The sequence below is a fragment of the Tupaia chinensis genome, unplaced genomic scaffold (genome assembly GCF_000334495.1).
Source record: "Tupaia chinensis unplaced genomic scaffold, TupChi_1.0 Scaffold000545_1, whole genome shotgun sequence".
NCBI classification, from domain to species: domain Eukaryota; kingdom Metazoa; phylum Chordata; class Mammalia; order Scandentia; family Tupaiidae; genus Tupaia; species Tupaia belangeri.
The window spans coordinates 478,013-501,791 of record NW_006160057.1 but is presented as its reverse complement, the minus strand read 5'-3'; the positions used below and the strand labels follow the sequence as shown (position 1 = coordinate 501,791).

Genomic DNA, 23,779 nt, shown 5'->3' with positions numbered 1-23,779 from the left:
GGTGCGGCGGCGGGCGCGCCGGCAGGCGGGGGAGGCGGCCGGGCGCAGCGGAGCGGGCTGCTGGAAGTTTTGGTGCGGGATCGCTGGCACAAAGTTCTGGTGAACTTGAGCGAGGACGCCCTGGTCCTGAACTTGAGCGAGGACGCCCTGGTTCTGAGCTGCGAGGAGGGCGCTGCGGCGTACAACGGCATCGGGACCGCCACCAATGGCTCGTTCTGCAGGGGCGCCGGGGCCGGGCACCCGGGCACTGGCAGCGCGCAGCCCTCGGACTCGCCCGCCGGGGTCCGCACCGCCTTCACCGACCTGCCAGAGCAGGTGCCGGAGTCCATCTCCAACCAGAAGCGCGGCGTGAAGGTGCTGAAGCAGGAGCTGGGAGGGCTGGGTATCAGCATCAAAGGTGGCAAGGAGAACAAGATGCCCATCCTCATCAGCAAGATCTTCAAGGGGCTGGCGGCCGATCAGACCCAAGCCCTGTACGTGGGCGACGCCATCCTGTCGGTGAACGGAGCAGACCTGCGGGACGCCACCCACGACGAGGCGGTGCAGGCGCTGAAGCGCGCGGGCAAGGAAGTGCTGCTGGAAGGTAAGGGGTTAACACCGCGCGGGCCGCGCTGGGCGCGCACACACCTACTCACCTCCCGCACACTCACACTCAGCCACGTGCAGTCGCGTACCAGGGGCCCTGGTGTGTGTGTGTGTGTGTGTGTGTGTGCTGGCGCGGGGTGTATGTCGGGGGGGGGGGGGGGGGGGGGGTATGTCGGGGGGGGGGGTGAGGGAGTGTGGCAGCGACATAGAGTTTTGACAACTTTTACCCACCTGGGGGCAACTTGTCCCCACCCGGAATCGGAGTCAGAGTCCTTACAGGCTTTGAACCAGGAGAGGAGTACCCAAAGGCAAAGCGAGCAGGGGATTCTTGATGGGGCCCTGCGGTTAGCGCAAGTTGTTTCATTTTTATCTGCGGTGATTCAAAGCGTAGTGGAGCAGCTGGGCGGTGGAAAGCCAAAGCCAGAGCAGAGGGGATAGTCACCCATCCACGTAGCGATGCCGCGCGGCCCCTGAATAATTGCAACTCTGGTAGTTTCCTGCGTTGGCAAAATTTCCCTCAGCAGCCTAGGCAACTCAGCCTGGATCATTAAGGGGCCAGAGAGAAGTGACAGTGTTTGAACGCTAACGCTCCAGCCATCCTTATGGACTCCCCTCCAGCAAATTGGCCTGGGTAGCTGTGCCCTGGGCTGGGGAATATGTGGCAATTTTTAGGCAAAAGTTCACTTCCCCTGGGGATGTTTGTCTGGTCGGTCTGGATTCCAGGTTCCTCTGGGTGGAGAGCTGGTGAAGTGGTTTTTCTGCTTGCATTTTCCAGAGTTTTTTTCTGAGTGGTTTGGAGACAAGTTTGCATTTATAAACAGTTTCTCCTGTGCGTGAAGAGCCTTAGAACACACTCCCTAACTCCGTAATTATTGACTGTAAACAGCCTAGGAAACACTATGTTGTTACCTGTGGGTGGATATGTGGCCTTAGGTGGGGAACAGGGCAACGGGTAGGAAAGTGGTAATGTACTCGCCTTTCCAGCTGCAGCCGTATTTCACTCCATGCCAGCTTCTCTTAGCGTTTCCCGTGAATCTGTCAGTACGCTGGTCTTGCGACGTGTTCAGCTATTTCATCAGTCTTCCCCTAACTAGATCAAGTTGTCTGGGGTCTTTCATTAAGTTATAGGTCTCCTTTGAGTTTAGGTGCTCCATGGCATGCATGCTGAGTGAATAGAATAAACTAACCTATAGCTATTCAACTGGGATCTTGTAATTGATTTAAGCCCAACACCAAGAAAGTACTTAAGTCAGTTTCCTGCCCAGCTGGTCGTGATGTGGTGTGTGAAACTGAAAAAGTTCAACATTGGGAAACCAAGTTTGCTGTGTGTGTAACAGCTGATGCAACTCCATGGTATGCCACCACCCACCTTCTGGTCCAGAATACAGTGCTTTTTAAAAATATTTTTAGTTTTTGTTGTAGGCTTTTTTTTTTTTAATGTTTTTCTCCCTTATTTGTCCAGAGGATTTTTGATGTCTTCGTATTTAATTGCCACCCTGGATTCAAAAATGGGAAGGCTATTTGCTTTGGCTTGATGATTAACATAAGTAAACAGAAAAAAAGTTTTCTTGACTGGAGTGTGTGTTGGTTTTGTGGGATCTGGGGCAGATGCAGTTTGGACTATAAACTGCTAGGCACCTGCTCTGTTTGCAACGCTTACTGTAAATATCAGGATGAAGAGAGACATAAGGCAGGTCATCTTTATTTTAGGCACTGTCTTTTATCATGTCCCTTCTTTTCTTCTTCTGCTTAGTTTCCACTTAGTGAATGATGACTTGGCAAAAAGGTAAAAAAAAATATATATATATATCTCTCACCCAACAAGAGGAAGGAAGAAGACTCCCTGCAGTAGAAAATAACCTTAGAACAACAACAACAAAATAATAAAGTAGACCTTCTCGATGTAGCAACTGGAAAGTGAGTTTTGTAAAAAGCTCCAACATGCCATGTTACAGGTGGGCCCTCTGCAGAAGACCTATGGGCCTCCCAGACATGAACCACCTTCACTCCAAGTGTCTGTCAGTCTCATCCCCAGTCCGAATTCAGAAACGGAATGCTAATAAGATAAGCCTGTGAAGCCTCTGCTCTAAAGTGTCTCACTCCTTAGTCCTCAGTGCGACAATAGTGATTGTACAACATCAGGACAAATACTGTACCATAGTCCTATTTTCTGTAGCTTGGTCTAATATAGGGATTCCTCGCTGAAAGGGCTTGTTAGAACCACCTAAAGGATTCTTTAAAACACACACACATACACACACAAGGGATACCTTGTTTTTCACACTGAAATCTGAAATGCAGTGATGACTTCAGAATGCCTACATTTAGGAGAGGCTTTGGGAGCAGAATCTGGTTGGATCAGAGGGTTACAAGAGATGTCTTAAAGATAGGTGTATATGGTAAATACACACTTTATAACTAGTTCGCCAGAGAGTCCGTGGAGATTAATACCCAACCACCACCAAGATGCACCCCCATTGTATGACACTTGCCCTCTAGTGGAGAGTTACTGCCTCTGCTTGTAGAAGACCTTGTTAAGTGAAACCCTGAACTGCAAACTTCAGTGTCTGCATTCTAATCCCAGAGCATGTGCCAGGCTTTATTCACATTTGTTCATATTTTACTTCTAGTAACACCATGAGGATAGTACTGTTGTCTGTCTTACCGATGAGGAAATTAAAGTTTACAGACATTAGGTTGTCTGCTTAAAGTAACATCGCTAGAAGATTTTCAGGTCTATCGAACTTAAAAGCTCATACTTTGAACCTCTTAGCTGAAACTAATGCTTCTATGTGAAACTGTGCACTTGAACCAGTTGAAATTATTAGACTCAAGGCATTCTTCACAAATATTCTGAAGTGCTTGGGGCCACCCTGGGCAGGAAATAGCAATTGTGTGGGCTACTTGAAAGAGAGGGACAGGAAGGAGATTAAGCCTGAAAAACCTAACACATCAAGTGTCTGGTTGTCAAAAGAAAGCTGCTCTGATACAACCCATCTCTGCTATGAGACAAGGTTGAACGCATGGCCAGCAGGGAGACTAAACTACTATTCAAACTTAAACAATGAAGAAATTATGCCAGTTAAGCTGTTGTTTAGCCAAGTATTCACTAAAGTTAAGATCAGAAATGTTGACACTCACTATAGACTCATTTCTCGTTTTAGGGAGTGGGAGAAGGGACATCACATTCAGCCTTGAAGGTGATGGACCTCAGTCTTCCTCCCAAGTGGTGCTATTCACATGGACCACAGTGTGAATGGTACCATCTGGAGCTGGGATGCATAAGCAGTCTGGGAGGGTGGGGGGGTGTTGTCCTTAGACTGATAGTAAAATAATAATTTGAAATATGTTAACCTTTTCATAACTAAAGCTACAAGAAAATTGACTGCTCTATAATGTTCAGATTGAAGAGTTCAGAATGTTCTGGAAGTTTTGTGTTGGCGTGTGGAGACTGGGATGGATATAATTATTTCTGGGTCCCAAAGGTCTCCAATGAAACTGGACTGGAAAAATGGAAACTCAAAGGAGAAAGTCAAAGGATTGTTGTTGAGGCTTTTAACCCTGTCCATCAGAGCTTTTTCCCCAGTTCTGCTCCCTCATTAATGCTTAGACATTGAGATCATCTACAAGGTCATTTTCACAATCACTTTCTCTGATGGTGGAAGCATGGAATGATGAGCAGAAAGATGACAAGGAGGTTATAGTAGTTTTACTGGCCTAAAATCTCAGGATTGGAAGACAGTTCGAACTTTAAAAATTTTTTAAAATTTCTCATTATTATTAATTTGCTACAGGGCACATGTGGACACCAGAAACAGTAGGAGAGAGAGGAAAAGTGAGAAAGCAAGCTGCCAGTTCTGGGTCTCGAAACATGGTCAGCTATGTGGGAGTCTAGTGCCTCAACCAACATGCTACACACTGGCCTGATAGTTTGCACTTTTAAGAATTTTACTGGATTTAGATTATTCAGATTCATTTTTATTTTATTTTACTAGAGAGATTTTTTGCTCTAAGATGTGTACACTCACCAGAGACACAGAAAGCAAGAAATCATGCCCTGGGGGGATGGACATGCTTCAATCCTTCTCCTTCATTTTCCTTTCAGGATTTTGGGTACATATGCACACACAGATTTGGCTAAATTTTAAGCCAGTGGGTCCGGGACTCAAACCACGATCAACTATGTGGGAGTCTAGCATTGTAACTATTACACCATCTGCTGGTCCTAGATTACTCAAATTCTTAAAGAATACCCAAAAGCCCTGGAATTAGAGTCTTGAAACTAGGATTCTCATCTTCTAACAAGTTCACTTTTTACAGAAACTTGGTTTCTTTAGGCCATAGTTTTCATCATTAGAAAGCAAGGGAGTTGGGTTATGCCAGCAAACCTTAGTCCATCTTAAATCCCGTAAATTCAGACCCAATGTACGCTTTTAATAACAAATTTTAACACCATTCTTAATATTGTGAAATGAACTTCATAAATAATACAGTCTGATTCTGATTTAAGTTTTAAAAAATCGATAGCATATCCTAACAGTAATATAAAAAGGAAACGAAGGAAATTGTTGCATTAAAAAGAAAGATTTTTAATAGAGAAATGCCTCTGCACAACTACACCAGAGAAAGGTCATAATAAAAGTCGGATGTTTTCATCTCTATCAAATGGCCGTCAATGCACAGTTACAAATAAAGATGGGTAGGGTGTAGAGTACCATTTGGGATTTAGAAATGTCTTTCACTGTGAAGGACTGCCCTGGGTGTTGCAGTAGAACAGCATCCTTGGTCCCTATCATTAAATCCCAGTAGTGTGACATTCTCCTTTTGCACTCGATTCCTAAAAATGCCTCTATCCATTTCTGAACTGCCACTGGGGAGAGGGGGGGTTTGATCCTATAATTTCATGAGAACCCATTTCTGTAAGAATGCTAACTTCGGGACCAGCAGTTTGCATAATGGCTATGTCACTGGACGCCCACGTAGTCGACCGCGGTTCGAGTCTTGAATCCGGTGGCTTAAACACAAGTGCCCAAGATCCCGAGAGGAGAATGGAGGAGAAGGGATTGCGGAGTGGCCATCCCCCTTGGGGGTGATTTCTCGCTTTCTGTTTCTCTGTCTTTCTTTGTCCGTCTGGCGAGCACACGTGCCCTATAGCAAAAACCTCTCCAAAAAAAAAGAATGCTAACTTCACCTCACCACTTTATCGTGCGTAACCCTTTGCAAACTCTTTCTTACATACGTAGTGATAGCTAACACATGTAATATGCCATGCCATGTTCTGCTCTAAGCACTTTCAATTGGACGAACTCATTGGATCTTCAAAATAATCCAATAGTAGTAGTGTTCTCATTTTACAGAGAAGAAAATTGAGACACAGAATGTCTTAGTCACTTGCCCAAGGCACATTGTGTGGAAGGACTGAGTCTTATATTCAAGCACAGATCTTACAGTTTATGATCTATAAGCAGATTAGAAATGTTTACCCCTAATTTTTGATAAGCGAAGTGAAGTGCCAAGAGATGGGATGATATGTTAATGAGGCCTTCTACTCTTCTGCCTGGTATATTAGTTTTCTACTGCTGCTATAACAAACTACCAGAAGCCATGGTAAATGAAAACAATACAAATGTGTTATCTTACAGCTTTTTCTTTTTTTCTTTTTTCTTTTTTTTTTTTTTTTTTTTTTTTTTTTTTTTTTTTTTTTTTTTTACTGGCAAAGAGAGACAGACAGAAAGCGAGAAATCACCCCCAAGGGGAATGGCCACGCCGCAGTCCCTTCTCCTCCGTTCTTCTCTTGGGATCTTGGCATACATGCACATGCACCCGGCGTGAGTTTTAAGCCACTGGGTCTGGGACGCGAACCGCAGTCTACTACATGGGAGTCCAGCAACATAGCCATTACACTAAACTGTTGGTCCCATTATCTTACAGCTTTTAAAGTCAGAAGTCTGACACAGGTCTCACTTGATGAAGTCAGCATAGCTGCATTTCTTTCTGGAGGCCCTAGGGGAGAATTTGTTTTCTTGTTTTTCAAAAAGCTTCTGAAGACCACCACATGCCTTGGTTCATAATGTCCTTCCATTTTTTTTGTTCGTTTGTTTGTTTTGTTTTGAGAGGTTTTTGCTTTAGAGCAGGTGCGCTTGCAAGAAAGACAGAGAGACAGAAAGACAGAAAGTGAGAAATAAACCCCCCTCCCCGAGGGGGGATGGCCACGCCGCAGTCCCTTCTCCTCCATTCTCCTCTCAGGATCTTGGGCATGCATGCACACGCGCCCAGTGTGAGTTTAAGCCACTGGGTCTGGGACTCGAACTGTTGTCGACTACATGGGAGTCCAGTGACATAGCCATGATGCCAACTTCTGGTCTCCTTCCATTTTTGAAAGCCTACAGTAGCAGTCTGAATCCTTCTCTTATCAAATTACTCTCACCTGTCTTTTGCCTCACTCTTTTATTCTTACATTATGATTATACTGGTTACACTCAGATAATTCAGGATAATCTCCCTGTTTTTTTTTTTTTTCTTTTAATTTTTGCCAGATAGTGCATGTGCTCATCAGGAAAAGAGAGAGAGAGAGAGATAGCAATAAAGTATCTCCCATGGGAAATGGTCACCCTGTAATTCCTTCTCCTCCATTTCTCCCTCCTTTCAGGATTTTGGGCGCACAAACATGCATACACACCCAGGGCACGTGGGGTTTTTGTTGTTGTTTTTTAAAAGAATTGCTTTATTTAATTTTATTCATCATCATCATCATTAATTTTTAATTTGACCAGAGAGAGAGAAATCGAAAGTGAGAAAGGAAGCTGTCAGGTACAGGACTTGAATCATGGTCAGTCATGTGGAAATCCAGCACCCCAACTGCTATGCCACCTGCTGGCCCCACAGTGTGTGTTTTAAGCCACCTTGTCTGGGACCCAAACTATACAATAGGCCATGTGAGATCCAGCCACCTTAACCACCACACTACTAACTAGCTAAATGATCTCCCTATATTAAGGTCAACCAATAGGCAACCTTAATTCCATCTTCAACCCTCAATTCCCTCTTGTCATGTAAAGCAACATTTTCCCAGGATAGGAGACTAGGATGTGAGCATCTTAAAGGGGGCCATTATTCAGTCTACAGAATCTGTTTTATTGAAGTCATGATGGTATGGCTTCAAGAACATTGCACCTCTATAAATAATTGTTTTTGCTTTCACTGCACGAGTTTCTCATTCATTTATATATTTATCCATCTAACAAGCAGTTTATTGTTTTTCACGTGCCACATACACTAAGACATCACTCTCAAAAAGCGACATTTCAGGGAGAAATGCAGGTAACCACTGTGTGGATACCCATAGGACAAAAGACGAAGGGCTGTCTCAAGGGTGTTAAGAGATGCCGTAGCAGTCCATTGGAAGGGCATCTGGGCAATTCTTAGACAAGACCATGGAAGGCAAATACTTCAAGACAGCCCCCTCAAAAGAACTCAGGCATCAGCTGAAGCTCAGTGTGGCTAAGAGGGCAGAATGTGCCCTTCGGATCTTGCCGAGAATGAAGAGTGAAAAAGACTAGAGAACCGAACAGGTACCAAACCTTTTGGGACTTGCTACAGCACTGGACTTCATATGGAAGGTAGAGTACTTTAAGCAAGTAAATATGCTCAGTTTTGCATATCAGGAAGATAACTCTAGAGGCATGCTTCTAACCCAAGGTTGTCTAGGCTCTAGTGAAATGAGCCAGCTCCCTGATTCCAGTGGGCATTCAGCCACTCACCCCTGAATGATACTTAGGAGCCCAAACCAAACAAGGCTGAGGTGTGTAAAGTAACTTTGCTTTTATGGTTTTATCATCAGGTCAACCCTCTGTGATAGCTGGAGTGAGCTATCATCCTCCTTTCATAGATACAGAGGGGGTACTGAAAACAGGTGGCTTGTCTGAGGTACCTTGTCAATGGTGAGCTAGAAATAAGGTGATCTAACACGCCATTGAGTTCATCCTGCTGCATATGACATAAGCTCAAGACCTTTTACAGTGGACAAAAGGAATTCACACAGGCTCAGGCATGGTTTCTGATTTCAAGGAGCTTAAAGTAATTGAAGAGGTAGGTCGTTTGAGGCTGATTGTGAAGTACTTGAAGATTAGTAATACAAACTAGTGTAACTGCAGCATAAAACACAGTACCTGGCACACATTAGGCTGTTAAATTATGTTTAACTCATGCTGGGCATGTGTGCGTGCCTGCCCAAGATCACAAGAGGAGAATGGAGGAGAAGGGATTGTAGCTTGACCATCCTCTCTGGGGGGTAATTTTTTGCATTCTGTCTCTCTGTCTCTTCAATAAGCATATGCACCCTATGGCAGATGGATGGAAGAAAGGAGGAAGAAAAAAGTGAGGGGAGAAGGACAAAAAAGGAGGGAAGGAAGGATGCTAAAAGAAAAGATGGAGGGAGATAAGGATACTAGGAGGAAAGAAGGAAAGGAGGGAGGGAGGAAGAGAGGATGGAGAGAAAGAAGAGAAAGAATTGAAGGATTAATTACTCTTTTTTCCAATCCCCAGCATCCACTACTCATGCTAATAGATTATGGTGATCAATATTAGATATTGGATAATGAGAACTATTCCTTAATCTACAGAGAAGAGGAATAAAGGAATGGCTTTATAGGCCTTGAAGCACCTATTTAACATAGACCAATATTTTAATAAGTTTTTTAAAGCATTATTTAAATTTATTTATTATTATTGTTATTATTATTTTAATTTGACCAGAGAGAGACAGAGGGAAAGTGAGAAAGCAAGTCTCTAGGTTCAGGACTTGAACCGCAGTTGGCCATGTGGGATTCTAGCACCTTAACTATCATGTCACCTGCCAGCCCTAACACAGACTAACCTTGAAGGACAGTCGTTGGAAGAGGCGCTAGATATGATTTTTAAAGTTATAGGAAAGTGTAATTATACTTTCAATGTTGTGTTTATAACCACCTTTCTTTTGCCCTCTTGTGGTATAGGGACTTACAAATCTGAATTTGTAAGAATTCTTTCTACCTGAGGAGATGAAAACTGTCTGCTTAGATATTTTAATTGTTTCTTTTTTAAGCTTATATATCAGTGTGAGGATTCAGACTGTATTCCTTGAGTGAAGCTGATGGAATGGCCCTTCAATTCCTTATTTCTGCTGTGTTGGGCAATGTTCTTCATGTTCACTGATGCATTTTAGCAGTCATCCCATGGAATATGTATTAAAAATAACTTACTGCGCGCAGCTCCATATTTGTGAAAGGCTAGCTGAAGCTACCAGTGGACTGCTTGGTGAAGGAAAATGATTTTCCTGCAGCCACTGGCCTACTAAGCATTCTATTTCAAATGATGCGTTTCAAAGCAGTTATGGTTAAAGAAAAACTAGAAGCTTCCCCTGCATTTACACCAAGTGTTTTATATACCAAACCTCATTATCCACTTCACTGGCCTTGATCTCTAATAATGCTTGCGTTTAGCTCTGACCTGTAGAGGGAAACTTAAAATATATCATTCTCACCACGAAATCAGTATCCTAACAGACTCATGCAAATGAGCCCCACTCTCAAAGTGGGACAGACAAGATGGAAAAGTTCATGATTAATAGTGATTATAATGGAAATGAAAATGATGACCCATGCCTTAGCTCAGTGCTTTTGAAAACCACTGCTCCTCCTGTGGTTTGAAGTGTCATTCTTAGCATGTTGATAAGTATGGGAAGATCTAGCTCAAACTTGGCTGGTTGTTGAGTCCGAATGCATTTGATATATCCAGTCTGTTCACCTTGCTGTTCAAATTGCCACCGTTTCTTCCCATCTCTCTCTTTTTTTTTTTTTTTCTCAAAGCCATATAGTGTAGTAATTTAGGGGGTGGACCTAGATTTACTCTGTCTAGGCTTAAATTTTTATTCTTTCTCTGTAGCTGTGAGATCTTGTGTAAAGTTACTTAACTACAAGTCTCAATTTCTTTTGTTTGTTTGGTTTTTTGGAGATGTTTTTGCTATAGGGTGCATGCACTCGCCAGAAAGACAGAGAGAAACAAAGACAGAAAGCAAGAAATCACCCCCTGGGAGAATGGCCATGCCACAATCCCTTCTCCTCCATTTTCCTCTTGGGATCTTGGACACGCACGCACACTCTCCCAGCTTGAGTTTAAGCAACCGGGTCCGGGACTTGAACCACTGTGGACTACATGGGAGTCCAGCGACATAGCCATTATGCCAACTGCTAGTCCCTATGAGTCTCAATTTCTTAATCAGTAAAGTAAGTTTCCTCTTCCTAGATCTATTGTTAAGTAGTATAGTGATTATATATGTAAAGCAGGTAGTTCACTGCCTGGAACATGGTAAGACCTAAATAACTACTAACCATATGACATGTTCCATCTCATGCTTAGCAAAATGTATTATCTTATTTTCAAATAGAGGGTTCAGTCATATAAGCCTAAGAGTTTAATCGTACTTTATATAAAGTCTTTGGGGGACTCAGGGAGCAATTGGGTTGTGCCACGTTAGAGAGCCGAAAAGCATAACAGATGCCCAAGCAGAGTTCATTTGTTCATAGAGGTGAGAGTTGTGATCCCACAAGAGTATATTTCACTGATGAATTTTAGTAGCATCAGATGTTTTCCATTAACTAGACCACAGTGTAGGCTGTTGTGGTTTTTGCTGGATGAATGAGAAATCTGTATTAAAGTGCTGATTTTGCAGGAACATTCAAAAAGTGTTCAGAAACCAGAAAGCCAACAAGTAAGTACTTAACCTATATAGCAAAATTTAAACTTCAAAATATTGTTTTTAGTAATTATCAGAATATGGAGATCTTACTAGCTAAAAGAAGATTAAAAACAACTTTCATTAGAAATAAAACTTTATAGGACCAGCAGTTGGCATAATGGCTATGTTGCTGAACTCCCATATAGTCAACTGCGGTTTGAGTCCTGGACCCAGTGACTTAAACTCACACTGGGCGTGTGTGTGTGCATGCCCAAGATCCCGAGGAGAGAATGGAGGAGAAAGAATTGTGGTGTGGCCATCCCTTCTGGGGGGTGATTTCTCACTTTCTGTCTCTCTGTCTCTCTGGTGAGTACACATGCCCTATGGCAAAAACCTCTCCAAGAAACAAAAAGAAATAAAATGTTATGGGCCAGATGGTGGAACAGTGGTGATAGAACTAGACCCACGTGGGAAAGGTCCTGGGCTCCCTGAGCATACAATATATATGTGTGTGCCCATGGTCTGGGCTGGTTAACATTGGGAATGGATTATGGCATGGACACCTTGTAGAGGTGTTTATCTCTGGCCACCTCGTTCTCTCTCTGTCTTTGTCTTTCATGGAAGAGATAGATAAAACAACCTTAAAACATATTTGCATAACTACTTTAGATTTTTATTCTATTATTTAGTACTCTATTTCATAAAAACCAGGAGTCCATCAAGTAGAAGATATATAATTATTTATGTACACTTATGACAGAAAAAAACTAACTAAGATGGGGGAGATAACAGATTGGCTGCTTACAGTTGGAACATCAAAGGCTGTCCATTCAATGCAGAGGAAAGTAAAAGACGAACCCATTACACAGAAAAGAACAATAAAGAAACTTGCAGGTCAGCTGGTGGCATGGTGGTTAAGGTAGCTGGGTCCAGCCTGGTTGACTTCTAGATTCAAGTCTTGGATCCAGCAGCTTGAAAGCATGTCTGGTGTATGTGTGTGTGCCTAGAAAGCTCAAAGAGGGAGATATAGAAATCTGAAAGAGGGAGATATAGAAGAGAAGAGATTGTGGCTTGACAGTCCCCCATTGTGGGGGATAGGGTGCTTTTTCACTTTCTCTCTCTGAGTTTCTGGTGAGTGCATGCACCTTCTGGGAAAACTGGGAGAAAAAAAAAAAAGAGAGAGAAAAGAAAAAGATACTTGCAAGTCTTAAATATGGTACTGGTAGAAAGAAGAAAGAAGTATCCTCTGAGATTTTGAATTGTAGATTGATTCTAATAAAAAAAATCTAAATTCACAATATTATTGTAGATTTAAAAGAATGTTTAGACAGATCATTGAAAGTGATCTCAGGTTGGGAGGCCCTGGATAAATGATGTATCTGGAAAAACTCAGCTTCCATCCATGCCTCTGTTTTAAGATATCATCAATTTTAAGGAACATTCTCAAAATCGGACATGAGAAAATAAGAAAAAATAGGTAATTCAAATTGGTTCAGTATGGTATATAATAACTACACAAAATTAATAAAATAATGATTTTTTTTTTCTTTTCATCTTTGTAAGATGGGACCTTGTTGGTAGATTGAGACAAAAATCTATACAGGAATGAGATGAAAATCCTGTCCTTCTAAAACAGAACCGTTCAGAAGGAGATGGGTGTAGGGTAACAAGTTACATTTACATAAATTACAAATAAAGTTTATAAAGTAATAAAGATAAATTACAAAGGAGTAAATGCTGTCACAGAACTTATGAAAAGACCAGAGAAGAAGATACTAAGGACATTTGATGTAGAAAGAAATGTTTCACAGAAAAGGTGACTCATATAGTGGAGTTACATAAGCAAAGTAAAACTTAAAATATAAGTAATTATATGGTTATTCGGGGCTGTGCATTTCAAATACTTTCATCTGAAACAGTCTTTCATCTGCATTAAAAATCAAGGTTAATGATTTTTTTTTTTGCTTGCAATATTCCTATATTTCCCTCACTTCATTTTTAGAATTTTTCTAAATCAAAATAATACATGCTATAATATTCCTCTGTTTACCCACACCCTCTCCTGTCCAGAATCTTAGAATATATATTTGCCAGAATATAAACCTAGAATATTAAAATGTATACTCTGAATCTATTCTAATAGTCTCACATATATTAATATTTTAATATTCTGATGAATATTAATATTTGAATATAATTTAATATCCTAACTAATATTCTTATACTGCTATTTCTTGATAGATCAATTCTATGCATTACTAACTAAATTAGCCTATGTTTATAAAATTAGGACTTTGCCAATATTGTTCTGTTTTCTAGTCAAGTTATATTATTTATTTTTAAAAGACTTTTTTTATTTCATGAGAAAGGCAGACAGACAGACAGACTGAGAGGTACCCTTGACAGGGTCTTATCATGCAGCTCTTCTCTCATCAGGCTTGCAGAAAGCCAGGATTATGGTTGCACCCGTGGGCAGCCCAGTCTGTTCAGGGAGACCTGGGGTGTGAACCCTGGCCTTCCTAGATGGCTCTGTTCTTGTGCAGTGGAACCCTGCCAGCTGTGCCACTGTGGCTGGGCCCAGTCAAATGATAACTCTGTAGTTATGTTTCTTGGAGTTACTGCTTTTCTTTTTTTCCATTCTGCTTAATTTTTCCCCCTACGTATACATATCATTTTTGTTTGTTTGTTTTCACAGCAACAATAGATTCATCAACTTTCTAGCCATAATTACTTTAATGTTCCTAAATGTCAGAAGGTCAATTCATTCTGTTTGTTTTTTCCCTGGAGCCCTGGCACTCTTGAGCTGGTCCTGTCCTGGCTTGGTGCATGGGGACCTTCCACAGGCTGTCCTTGGCTTACTCCCGTGCTGCTTTCTGAGTCCACTGTCACTTTGACTCTTGGTTTACTCTGTAGTTTTACTGGAACACATTCTCCAGCAGCTTTCTGAGAAAGATGTTTGGGTGGTAAATGTTTGAAAATATTGTAATCTCTTATTGATGATTTGGGTATGATGTCTTAAATTAGCTGTCGTTTTTCTTCAGCAGTTGCTAGTGGAAAATTTATGCCATTCTCATTAAGGACCCTTTCTTCCTGTTTCATGTTCCTGGAAGCTTTTTTTTTTTTTTTTAAAGTTTTTTTTTGCCATGCAGTGTGTGCACTTGCTCACTAGAGAGAAACAGAGAGACACTGAGATAGAAAGTGAGAAATCACCCTGGGGGGGGATGGCCATATACCTCAATATTTTCTTCTCCATTCTCCTCCTGAGATTGTTGGCATGTACACACATATGCCTGGTGTAATTTTCAAGCTGCTGGGTCCGGGACTTGAACCACAAATGGCCATGTGGGAGTACAGTGCCTTAACCACTATGCCACCTGTCTGTCCAAGTTCCTGGAAACTTTTAATTACTTTTTTTAACACTGAAACTTGAAGTTGCATATAATGATTTGCTTCCAGGTGGGACTTTTGTTAATCAATTTGTTAAACATTTGATAGAAATAAGTTAAAGCCATGGTTCCCAAACTATGTGTAGAGGCACCCTAGGCTACATAGGTTGACCCAAAGAACTCACAGAGTGCCATGAAATATTTTTAAGTTTTAAGGGGAGCATAGCAACATCTGCTGGATACTGGAAAAACCACTAACATAAGCTTCAGTGTTAGATTATTACATTCTTTCAGTGACGTGTTATCTTTTTAAAGCTGGATTTTCAGCAATAGCTGTGTTGTGTGTGTGTGTGTGTGTGTGTGAAAATCAATGCGGAATGGGAAATAGAGTGGGAGTTTGTATCCAGTGTAGTTCCTGTGTTCAAAAGGTGAAGAATGCCCAACAGGTGTTATGTTTTAGAACATAAACACTCATCACATTATTTGGGTCTAACTACTTATTAAACAGAATTGGTACATATTTTTTCAGGTCTAGGACTTTCATGTAAAAATAACTGAGACACTAATGATTCCATTTACCAAGGAAGCTGGAACCTTTGGTCTGAAGACTCTTACACCTCAGTTCTGTAATATTTTCTTGTAATCTTTCTTTGATAATTCTTTTCCTCCATGTTTCCTTCTCCTCTGCATGTGGAAATCCTACTAGTTTGATGTTGAAGTTCTTGTATCTACCCTCTAATCAGCAAATATTTGTTTTCATCTTATTGTTTTTATTTCATTTGTCCTTTTCTTTTTATTTGTGTTCTTTTTTTCCCTGAAGAATTACTAGATTTTTATCTACAACTTACATTTATTTTTTAAATTTCACCTGTCATATATCTAAGTTCCAAAACGATTTCCTTGTTCTTCCAAACTTGTTCTCTGATTGTCTCTTTTTTTATATAGCATCCTCTTGTTATTTTGTACATGTAATATCTTTGCTTGTCTCTGAGCATATTACTAAGAGTTTTTGAAAGTTTTTTGTCTTATCAACATTGACTTAGGTACCTCCAGGTTACTGTCTCTCTACTTCACTTTGTCCCCTTTATAAGTGAGATGGAGGGCTGGAGGAAGAAGAGAGGGGACAAATAGGAAAGAGACAGAGACAGATGTTTTGGCAGGATCTCAAAACGTCACCACTTTCCGGTCCCAGTCTGCCAATTAGCTAGATTTGCAGGAGCACACGTACCTGTAAGTGTGTACCTGTCATGTTCAGGTTGGCCCAGTAATTGCAACTAGGCCTTCTAGGTGGCTTCCAGCCTCCCAGGCAGTAGTGCTGTCTCTGTGCCACTATGGATGGGCCTCTACTCCATCATTTGTGAGTGTGCTGTGTACTTCTCATTATTTCATCTATTTTGAGATTCGCAAACCTCAGAAAGCAGAACCGGAGCTGAGGATCTAAGTGCAAGAAGACATAACCCCAGGAAACACTGGCAGTCCAGTGGAGACATGGGGTATGCAGGGGATGAGCCAATAAAGGGCCACTGGGAGCCACTCCGTCCCCCTGTGCAAAACATATCTCAGCCAAGGGGTGAGGGAACTTGGTAAAACTTATTTACAAACTCTCCATCCACTTCTTCATTAAGCACTGCTTCCAGGGCACTAATTCTCTGATATGTCTGGGTCGCGTCTCTGTGAGGGTCATGTGTACTCCCAAGAAAGAGAGGACAGTCCTCAGCAGAGAACTGCAGGTGTTCACTGTAGCAGGCTTTAGCATGTACAGTCAAATGCAGAGGTGACATACGTGCTAACTTGAGACTCCATCATAATCACATTTTGTAGCCCATCTAAAAGTGTCGAAAGTTGTGATGGAAGATGTATGTGTGCAGCCCTAGACACACTTACATTTCAAGTCTTTAGTAAAATACTGGTTCATAATAAAGATTGGGTTCATTATATCTTAGAAACCTTGCAAGGCAATATTTTGAGTGACCTATTCCAGATTTTTAATTTCTTTGAATGTGTGGCTGGCAGATGGTCTTTCAGATCCAGTAGCTAGTTTATCACACACTTCCTATGCGTAGATTACGTCTAAGTTAGATTAATTGAGCTGAAAAGGAGTGTGTAGGTATCAAGACTTCTCAGTCCAGGCATTTTTGGCAGTTTGAGCCAGGTAATTCTGGGTTGTGGCATTTGTATTATAAGATTGTATTATAGTACTAAGCAGCATCCCAGGCCTCTACCCACTAGAAGAATCTCCTCATAGTTAAAATAAACAAAATTGTCTCTAGACATTTTCAAGTGTTTCCTAGAGAACAAAAGAGCCCCTTGTTGAAAGGCACTCAAACCTGGAGACACCTGAAAAGCTTGAGAAACCCTCATAACTGGATCCCTCCCCAAGAGATCCTGATTTTAATAAGTCTGGGATTTGTTCTGGACATTGGTGGTTTAAAAGCTCTTCAGGTGTTTCCATTGTAAAGTAGGGCTGAGAGCCACTGATAGAAATAACTTGTCTATGGGACCAGAAGAGGGAGTAATGGTTATGTCAGTGGACTCCCACACAGTTGACCATGGTTTGAGTCCCAAACCCGGTTGCTTAAAAGTTATACCAGGCTTGTGTGCATGCATGCCCAAAATCATGAGAGGAGAATGGAGGAGAAGGGATTATGGTGTGGCCATCCCCCCTGGGGAGTGATTAATCGCCTTCTATCTCTTTGTCTCTCTCTGTCTCTCTGGCAAGCACACATGCCCTATAGCAAAAATCTATCTTTAAAACAACAACAACAACAAAAAACTGGTCTAATTTTAAGATAGTGAAATGTCCCATGTGTAATACAAGCCAGAGTGGTAGAGCCTACATAACTGGACTGAGCAGGTTTGAACTCTTGTGGGCATCTCAAGTTGCAAGTGTCCACATGGAAGAAGTCACTTTTCTCTTCTGCCTAGAGTCTCTGGCTCTTACAGGGTGAATTTCCTTTATTTGTGCTTTGGATCTCCCATAGGACATTAACAGCACACCTCTCTTTTCATAGCACTATTCCTGTTATGGAAACAAGAACACTGTTGAATTGCAGAGTGATAGGCAAAAGCTAGGAATGGAGCAAAGTGGACAAACTAGCTTTGTGACCTTGTGGAGTTGCCTCATCTGTCTAGGCCCAAGTATTCTCACTGGTAACATGGAGATAACAATAATACTTTCTTAATTGGACTGATGCAAGAACTGAAAACATTCCTCCTGAACATGGTAGAGTATCTGGCATGTGGGATTAAAAGTGTGTTAGTCACTATTATGGTATGCCTACCTCCACTTGACGGTTCATTCCCAAAGGAAGGGATCAGGTCTACCCATCTTAAAACTTCAGTGAACTGTATAGAGTTGGACCAATTAACAATTGCCTGTTGGTCATTGACCTTAATACAGCAGGACTTGAAGGGCAAAAGTAAAAGTGGCTTTGGTGAGTGAGATTTACTGGCTATAAAATAACATACATGGCTTTGGGTCAGTCGTTACTAAGGAATATGCCTAGACCATGGGCCTTTTCTTTTATTCTTTTTTTTTTTTTTTTTGGAGAGGATTTTGCTATAGGGTGCGTGTGTTTGCCAGCCAGACAGAGAGAGACAGAGAGAGACAGAAAGTGAGAAATCACCCCCCAGGGGGGATGGCCACGCTGCAATCCCTTCTCCTCCATTCTCCTCTTGGGATCTTGGGCACGCACGCACATGCGCCCGGTGTGAGTTTTAAGCCACCAGGTCCAGGACTCGAACCGTGGTTGGCTATGTGGGAGTCCAGCGACATAGCCATTATGCTAACTGCTGGTCCCAACCATGGACCTTTTCTATATCAATTCCTGATATAGGAAAAAGAGCCTGAATTAACAAAGCTGGACATGCAATTCTAATATTTACTTCTAAAACTGGAGAAGTAGAATTTTAAAATAGGTCTGGTTTCAAATACCTTAAACCCTTTAAAATTATTATATGGGTACATTTTATTTTAAATTATAGCTTGTGTCATAGAATCAGTATTTCTCATTTTGCCAGAAAGTGCACTCCCCACAATTTTAATTTTGCCTCAGTTATGAAACAACAGGAAACCATGCTTCTTATATGGTATACGTATCACTGTATATTTATTAAAAAGAAATGACTATAACTTTATTTAGCATCCTAAGCATTGAATGGAGTTGTGCATCCTTTGAAAATGACCATGATGCCTGGAAATCTATTTGAAAGAAGAAACTTTTAAAACAAGGAATCTCAGAAGATGGTTTGTAAATTTCCATTCACTGCTTTGTTATTTTTAGCTGTATACCTCTTTTTATATTTGTTGACATTTAATGTAAAGCACACACACAAAATATGCTCTGGAAACCTTGAGTTCCCATGATACGGTTATAGAGACACAGCATGCATATAAAATGCGTAACACTGTAGGACAGCTTTCCCTAGTGAGTGTTACAAATAGCAAATGCTACAGATATTTGAAGGAAGAATCAGGGAAGTTCCGGATAGGAAGAAGGCCAGCTCTCTTGCGGAGTAAGGACCTAAAGTGGGTGCAACCATTCATTCCAGTTTGCCATTGTCTACTTCCATGCTACATAGAAATAGTGTGCTTGCCACACAAAGTGACTTTCACATGAGTCTCTTTCTTAGCTCTTTCTACCTGTTGGGATAATTAGACTCAGGGGCAGGTCCCAGGCACTGGTAGTCCCCCACTTCATATGTACTTTCTTTCAGTTTCCATATCTAGTCTTGTATTATTGATTTTTGTATTCCTTGGTTTTTCTCCTTTCACATAATCGACCCCTACCATAAGTTCAATGTGCCTTCCCAGTGTTCATATGTTCAAGTCATAACTTCCAGTTCCTCAGAATGTGACCTTATTTGGAAACCAGATAGTTGGGGATGTAATTAGTTAAGATGAGGTAGGATGGCCTCCTAACTCGACATGACTGATGTCCTTATAAAAATGGGAAATTTGGACACACACACAGGGAGAGGTCCATGTAAACATGAAGGTGGAAATTAGGATAATATATCTTCAAACCAACAAACATCAGATATTGCCAGTGAACACCAAGAATTAGGAGCATGGCATGGAAGAGATTCTTCTCAGAGCCTCAGGAAAAACCATTCATGCCAATATCCTGATCTTGGACTTCTGGGCTCCAGAATGAAGAGACAATAACTTCCAGTTGTTTAAGCTCCCTGTCTTGTGGGACTTTGTTATAGCAAGCAGCCCTAGAAAACTACTACAGCTACTGTTGGAGGTTTAGAACATATTTCACTATAATTTGACAAGGAGTGTATGGAGAGTGACTAGTAAGTAATTCAGTTCTCTAGTTTTTCTCTTTGCCAGATGTCTAATGATAACACCTATATCACTATGGTAAATGTTCAGATAAATTCCTCATCACCTATAGTTGTGTGATCAGCACAGAGGGCACTGGGAAATAGCAAAGGTTGTTGAAGGTTGATCTGCTTTAGGAAAATAGGCGGGGACCAGGTCTTCGTGGCATATACATTGCTGTGAAATTTTGCTACTATGTCTGCCAGTCTCGCGATGAGTACTGTTGCCCAGGAGTAACTTCTCTGCTTTCTGGATGAGTCAAAATCAATATCCATTCAATTGAACTCATTCACAGATTGCCCAAAATTCACCATGTAGGGTTCCTGGATAAAGCAGAGGTATTTGGTACAAATATATTTTTAAGTATAAGTATGTCCCAATATTGCATGGAATCTACTTATACCAAAAAGAAAAAAAAAAAAGTGGTGTTGTTTGTCTAAAAGTTAAATTTAAGGACATTTTTATTTGTTAAATCTGTCAGTCCTTTTCGTATGACTTTCTTAGCCTCACTGCCAGTCAGTGCAGCAAACCAGGAGTCACCAGAGATAAAATAATCAGAGATGGTTTTAAAATGATTTTGTAAAACTGGAAACCAAGAAGCTGCTTAGAAGGTGCGGCCATGGTGCTCCTTGAGCTCTTCTCAAGAGAACACTGAAGAGCAGCAGGTAGTGAGGGGGTTGCTTCCTGAAGCCTTGGCTCTTCACCAATTTTAGAGGGAGCAAAGGTCAGAGTGGCAATTGAAAACTGAGGGCAAGGGGTAAGGAATGCGATGACAATAAACAAATTAGTAATGATTGAATTGCTAATAAAACCAATATTGAGGACAGGGGAGGGATTGGCATAAAAAGAAAGAAAGAAAGAAAGAGAAAGAAAGAAAGAAAGAAAGAAAGAAAGAAAGAAAGAAAGAAAGAAAGAAAGAAAGGAAGAAAGAGCTAAAGAGCTATATGACCAGGTAACAATAAAACATGGTCCTCTGTGAGGCTGACTCACATGGGCAGGTCCCAGGGTCACATATGGTGACCTCCTTAAGTGTGCCTGGAATGCATACCCATGATTAGGACTGGCTGCAGCTGAGTGTGAACTGTGGCATCAAGATTCTATTGGTGGTGTTATCTCTCTCCTTCTCTCCATCTCATTCTCTCTCCATCTCATTCTCTCTCCATCTCATTCTCCTTCCCATGGAGGAAAAAATAAATAAAATGAAAACAAAGAACTAATATTAACAATGTGGCTTGAAATAGTTTTCAACTGAAAATTCAAGAACTGAGGTCTTGATTCTGTAGTTGTAAAACTAAATAACAAGATCATTATTAATAACATCCCCTCTTTATTTCTGTACCCTGTTTTATTCTTCTAGCACATAATATATATATATATATAAAATATTTATAATATGTACATAATATATGACATATATACACACATATAATTACATACTCTAGTATATATATATATGTATGTATATGTATGTGTGTGTGTGTGTATATATATATATATGTGTGTGTGTATGTAAAAAATGGATGTACTAAATATTTTTAAACTTTTTTTTGTATCTGTTTCCCTGTTTATAGCTATATTTTCAATGCCTAGAGAATTAGTGGGCACTCCTTTGTTGCATGAATGAATGAATAACTTTCTCTAAGTAACTTAAGACTTGACAGAATACCTGCAGATAGTCATTTGAAAGAGGAAGCCTACCTTCTGCCTTCTGAACTTTCTACATGGAGGTCTGAGAAATATCTGTTGTTGTAAATTAACTTTGACAGATGGGGGCTGAGAATAGTGGTAGGGGGAGGTTACAGCATTCCTTTCTGTTATTAAGTTGTGTCATGCTTCAGGATGTTAGGTGGACTAAAGCAGTGGTCCCCAGCTGTTTTGGCACCAGAACCAGTTTTGTGAAAAACAAGTTTTCCACAGACAGGTATGTGCGTGCATGTGTGGTTATGAAAGCATGCAACCTAGATCCCTCACATGTGCAGTTCACAACAGGGTTCACGCTTCTATGAGAGTCTAATGATGCCACTGATCTGAGAGGAGGTGGAGCTCGGTGGTAATGCAGTGATGGGGAGTGGCTGTAAATACAGATGCAGCTCAGTTTGCACATGGTTGCTCACCTCCTGCTGTGTGGCCCAGTTCCTACCAGACCACGGATCAGTTCATGGCTCAGGGGTTGGTGACCCCTGGACTAAAGGACTTGAAGTCTTTCTAGTTTTATGCCGACTGATTAAGTAAAGTTCACCTTCTTTTTAAAAACCAACACAAAGTGAAATCTTATTTCTTCCATGAGTGCATGTGAGAGAGATAGAGAGAGAGGTGCCTCCAACAGGATCTTCATGTCACAATCCACTCCCAGCTTGAGGCAACCCCAGGTCATGGGTACAGTGTACCCAGTGTGTTCATGGAGTTGTCTGGATATGAACTCAGAACCTTTTTATGTAGGTTAGCCTTGCAGGTCATTACATTACCACTGTGTCTGTCTGGTTCCAAGTTCACCTTCTTAATATTGAATTTACCAACATTATTTTTTTTTCATTCCTCCAGTTTGATTCATGAAGGGAGAGGGAGCTACATGGAAAGAAAACTTCACTTCACTGGATTTCACTCTATTATTGTTATAACTAAATGAATTGCAATACTTTTTTTTTCCTTCTACAGCATAAAAAATTATCATGCTTGACCTATATTAGAAATCAGAAGCATATATTTATTGTTGAGAAAAACTTTGTGAGCTAGTCACACTTATAAAAGTGCTTTCATGTGCTTCAAATAACAAATATATGAAGATGAAAAATAATTTTTTTTGTTGTTTTTTGGCAGGAGCATTAAAATTCAGATTAATTCTTTGGTTGTTAATTTGTGCTAGAATCTTTTAAGTAGGATTTTTTTTTAATCACTTTAGAGAAACCTGTATTTGACTGAGTAAGCCATATAGGGTTTGAAGTTAAACAGGCTGATTTGCAGTTGCACAATTCCTTGGACCCTAACTGCCCAATTCTTTATAATTCTAGTTATCACAGTCACACAATGCTGGAAGATTAAACAAAGTTTTATGCTAAAGTTGATCCCTTGATTGTATCCTGATAGATTACTCCAGGGAACAGCGTTTCTTCATGGGTAGCCTGTGTCCTCTTTTTTAGATCGCAACTTGCCTTATCTTTTCAGCAGCATGATTAGAAGTGGTTACTGCAATTGCTGTGGAAAAATCCACCAGGAGATTATCGTATTTAATGTTTCAGAAAACTTGCTTTTGAAGGTGATAACAGTATTTCTTAATCACTGTGCCGTTGGGCAAGCACAGATGTGTTGCATGCCGTTAAATCACTCGTTCCTTAGGACATAATGTTGTTCTTTGAAAGTATTTGGCTCTCCTTCCATCTCTCTTTCCTCCCACCCTCACCTTATGCCAAAGAAGGCACATTTCCCAGACTTGCTCTCCACACCCAGCAAGGTATTCTTTTAGTGATCCTGAGTGTTTTGTTTGTTTGTTTTTGTTTAACTCATTCAACTCTAGTTGCATGTCCAAGCTCATGGTGCTTGTTTCTTAGTTCAGGACTTCACGTATTATGAGTATCTCCTATATGCCAGGCTGAGAGTGGTTTCTAGAGTTAGAAACATACTAAGCACTAGTTTTTGAGGCACTTAAAATGTGCTGGGAGAAATAGACCTACAGAGAAGCACATTCTTTTCTCCTCTTCTTTTTTCTTTCCTTTGCTCTCCTCTCCTCTCCTCTCCTCTCCTCTCCTCTCTTCTCTTTTCTTCTTTTCT

General features: G+C 40.9%; 1 protein-coding gene across 1 annotated transcript in view; it reads left to right on the top strand.

The window, feature by feature from the left end:
• Positions 1-23,779, top strand: part of SNTB1 (syntrophin beta 1) — a 284,731-nt gene that overhangs the window by 6,273 nt on the left and 254,679 nt on the right. Inside the window, exon 2 of the mRNA XM_006157521.3 lies at positions 151-583. Within this exon, the coding sequence (XP_006157583.1) occupies positions 151-583 (433 nt within the window). The remainder of the gene's footprint in view (positions 1-150; positions 584-23,779) is intronic.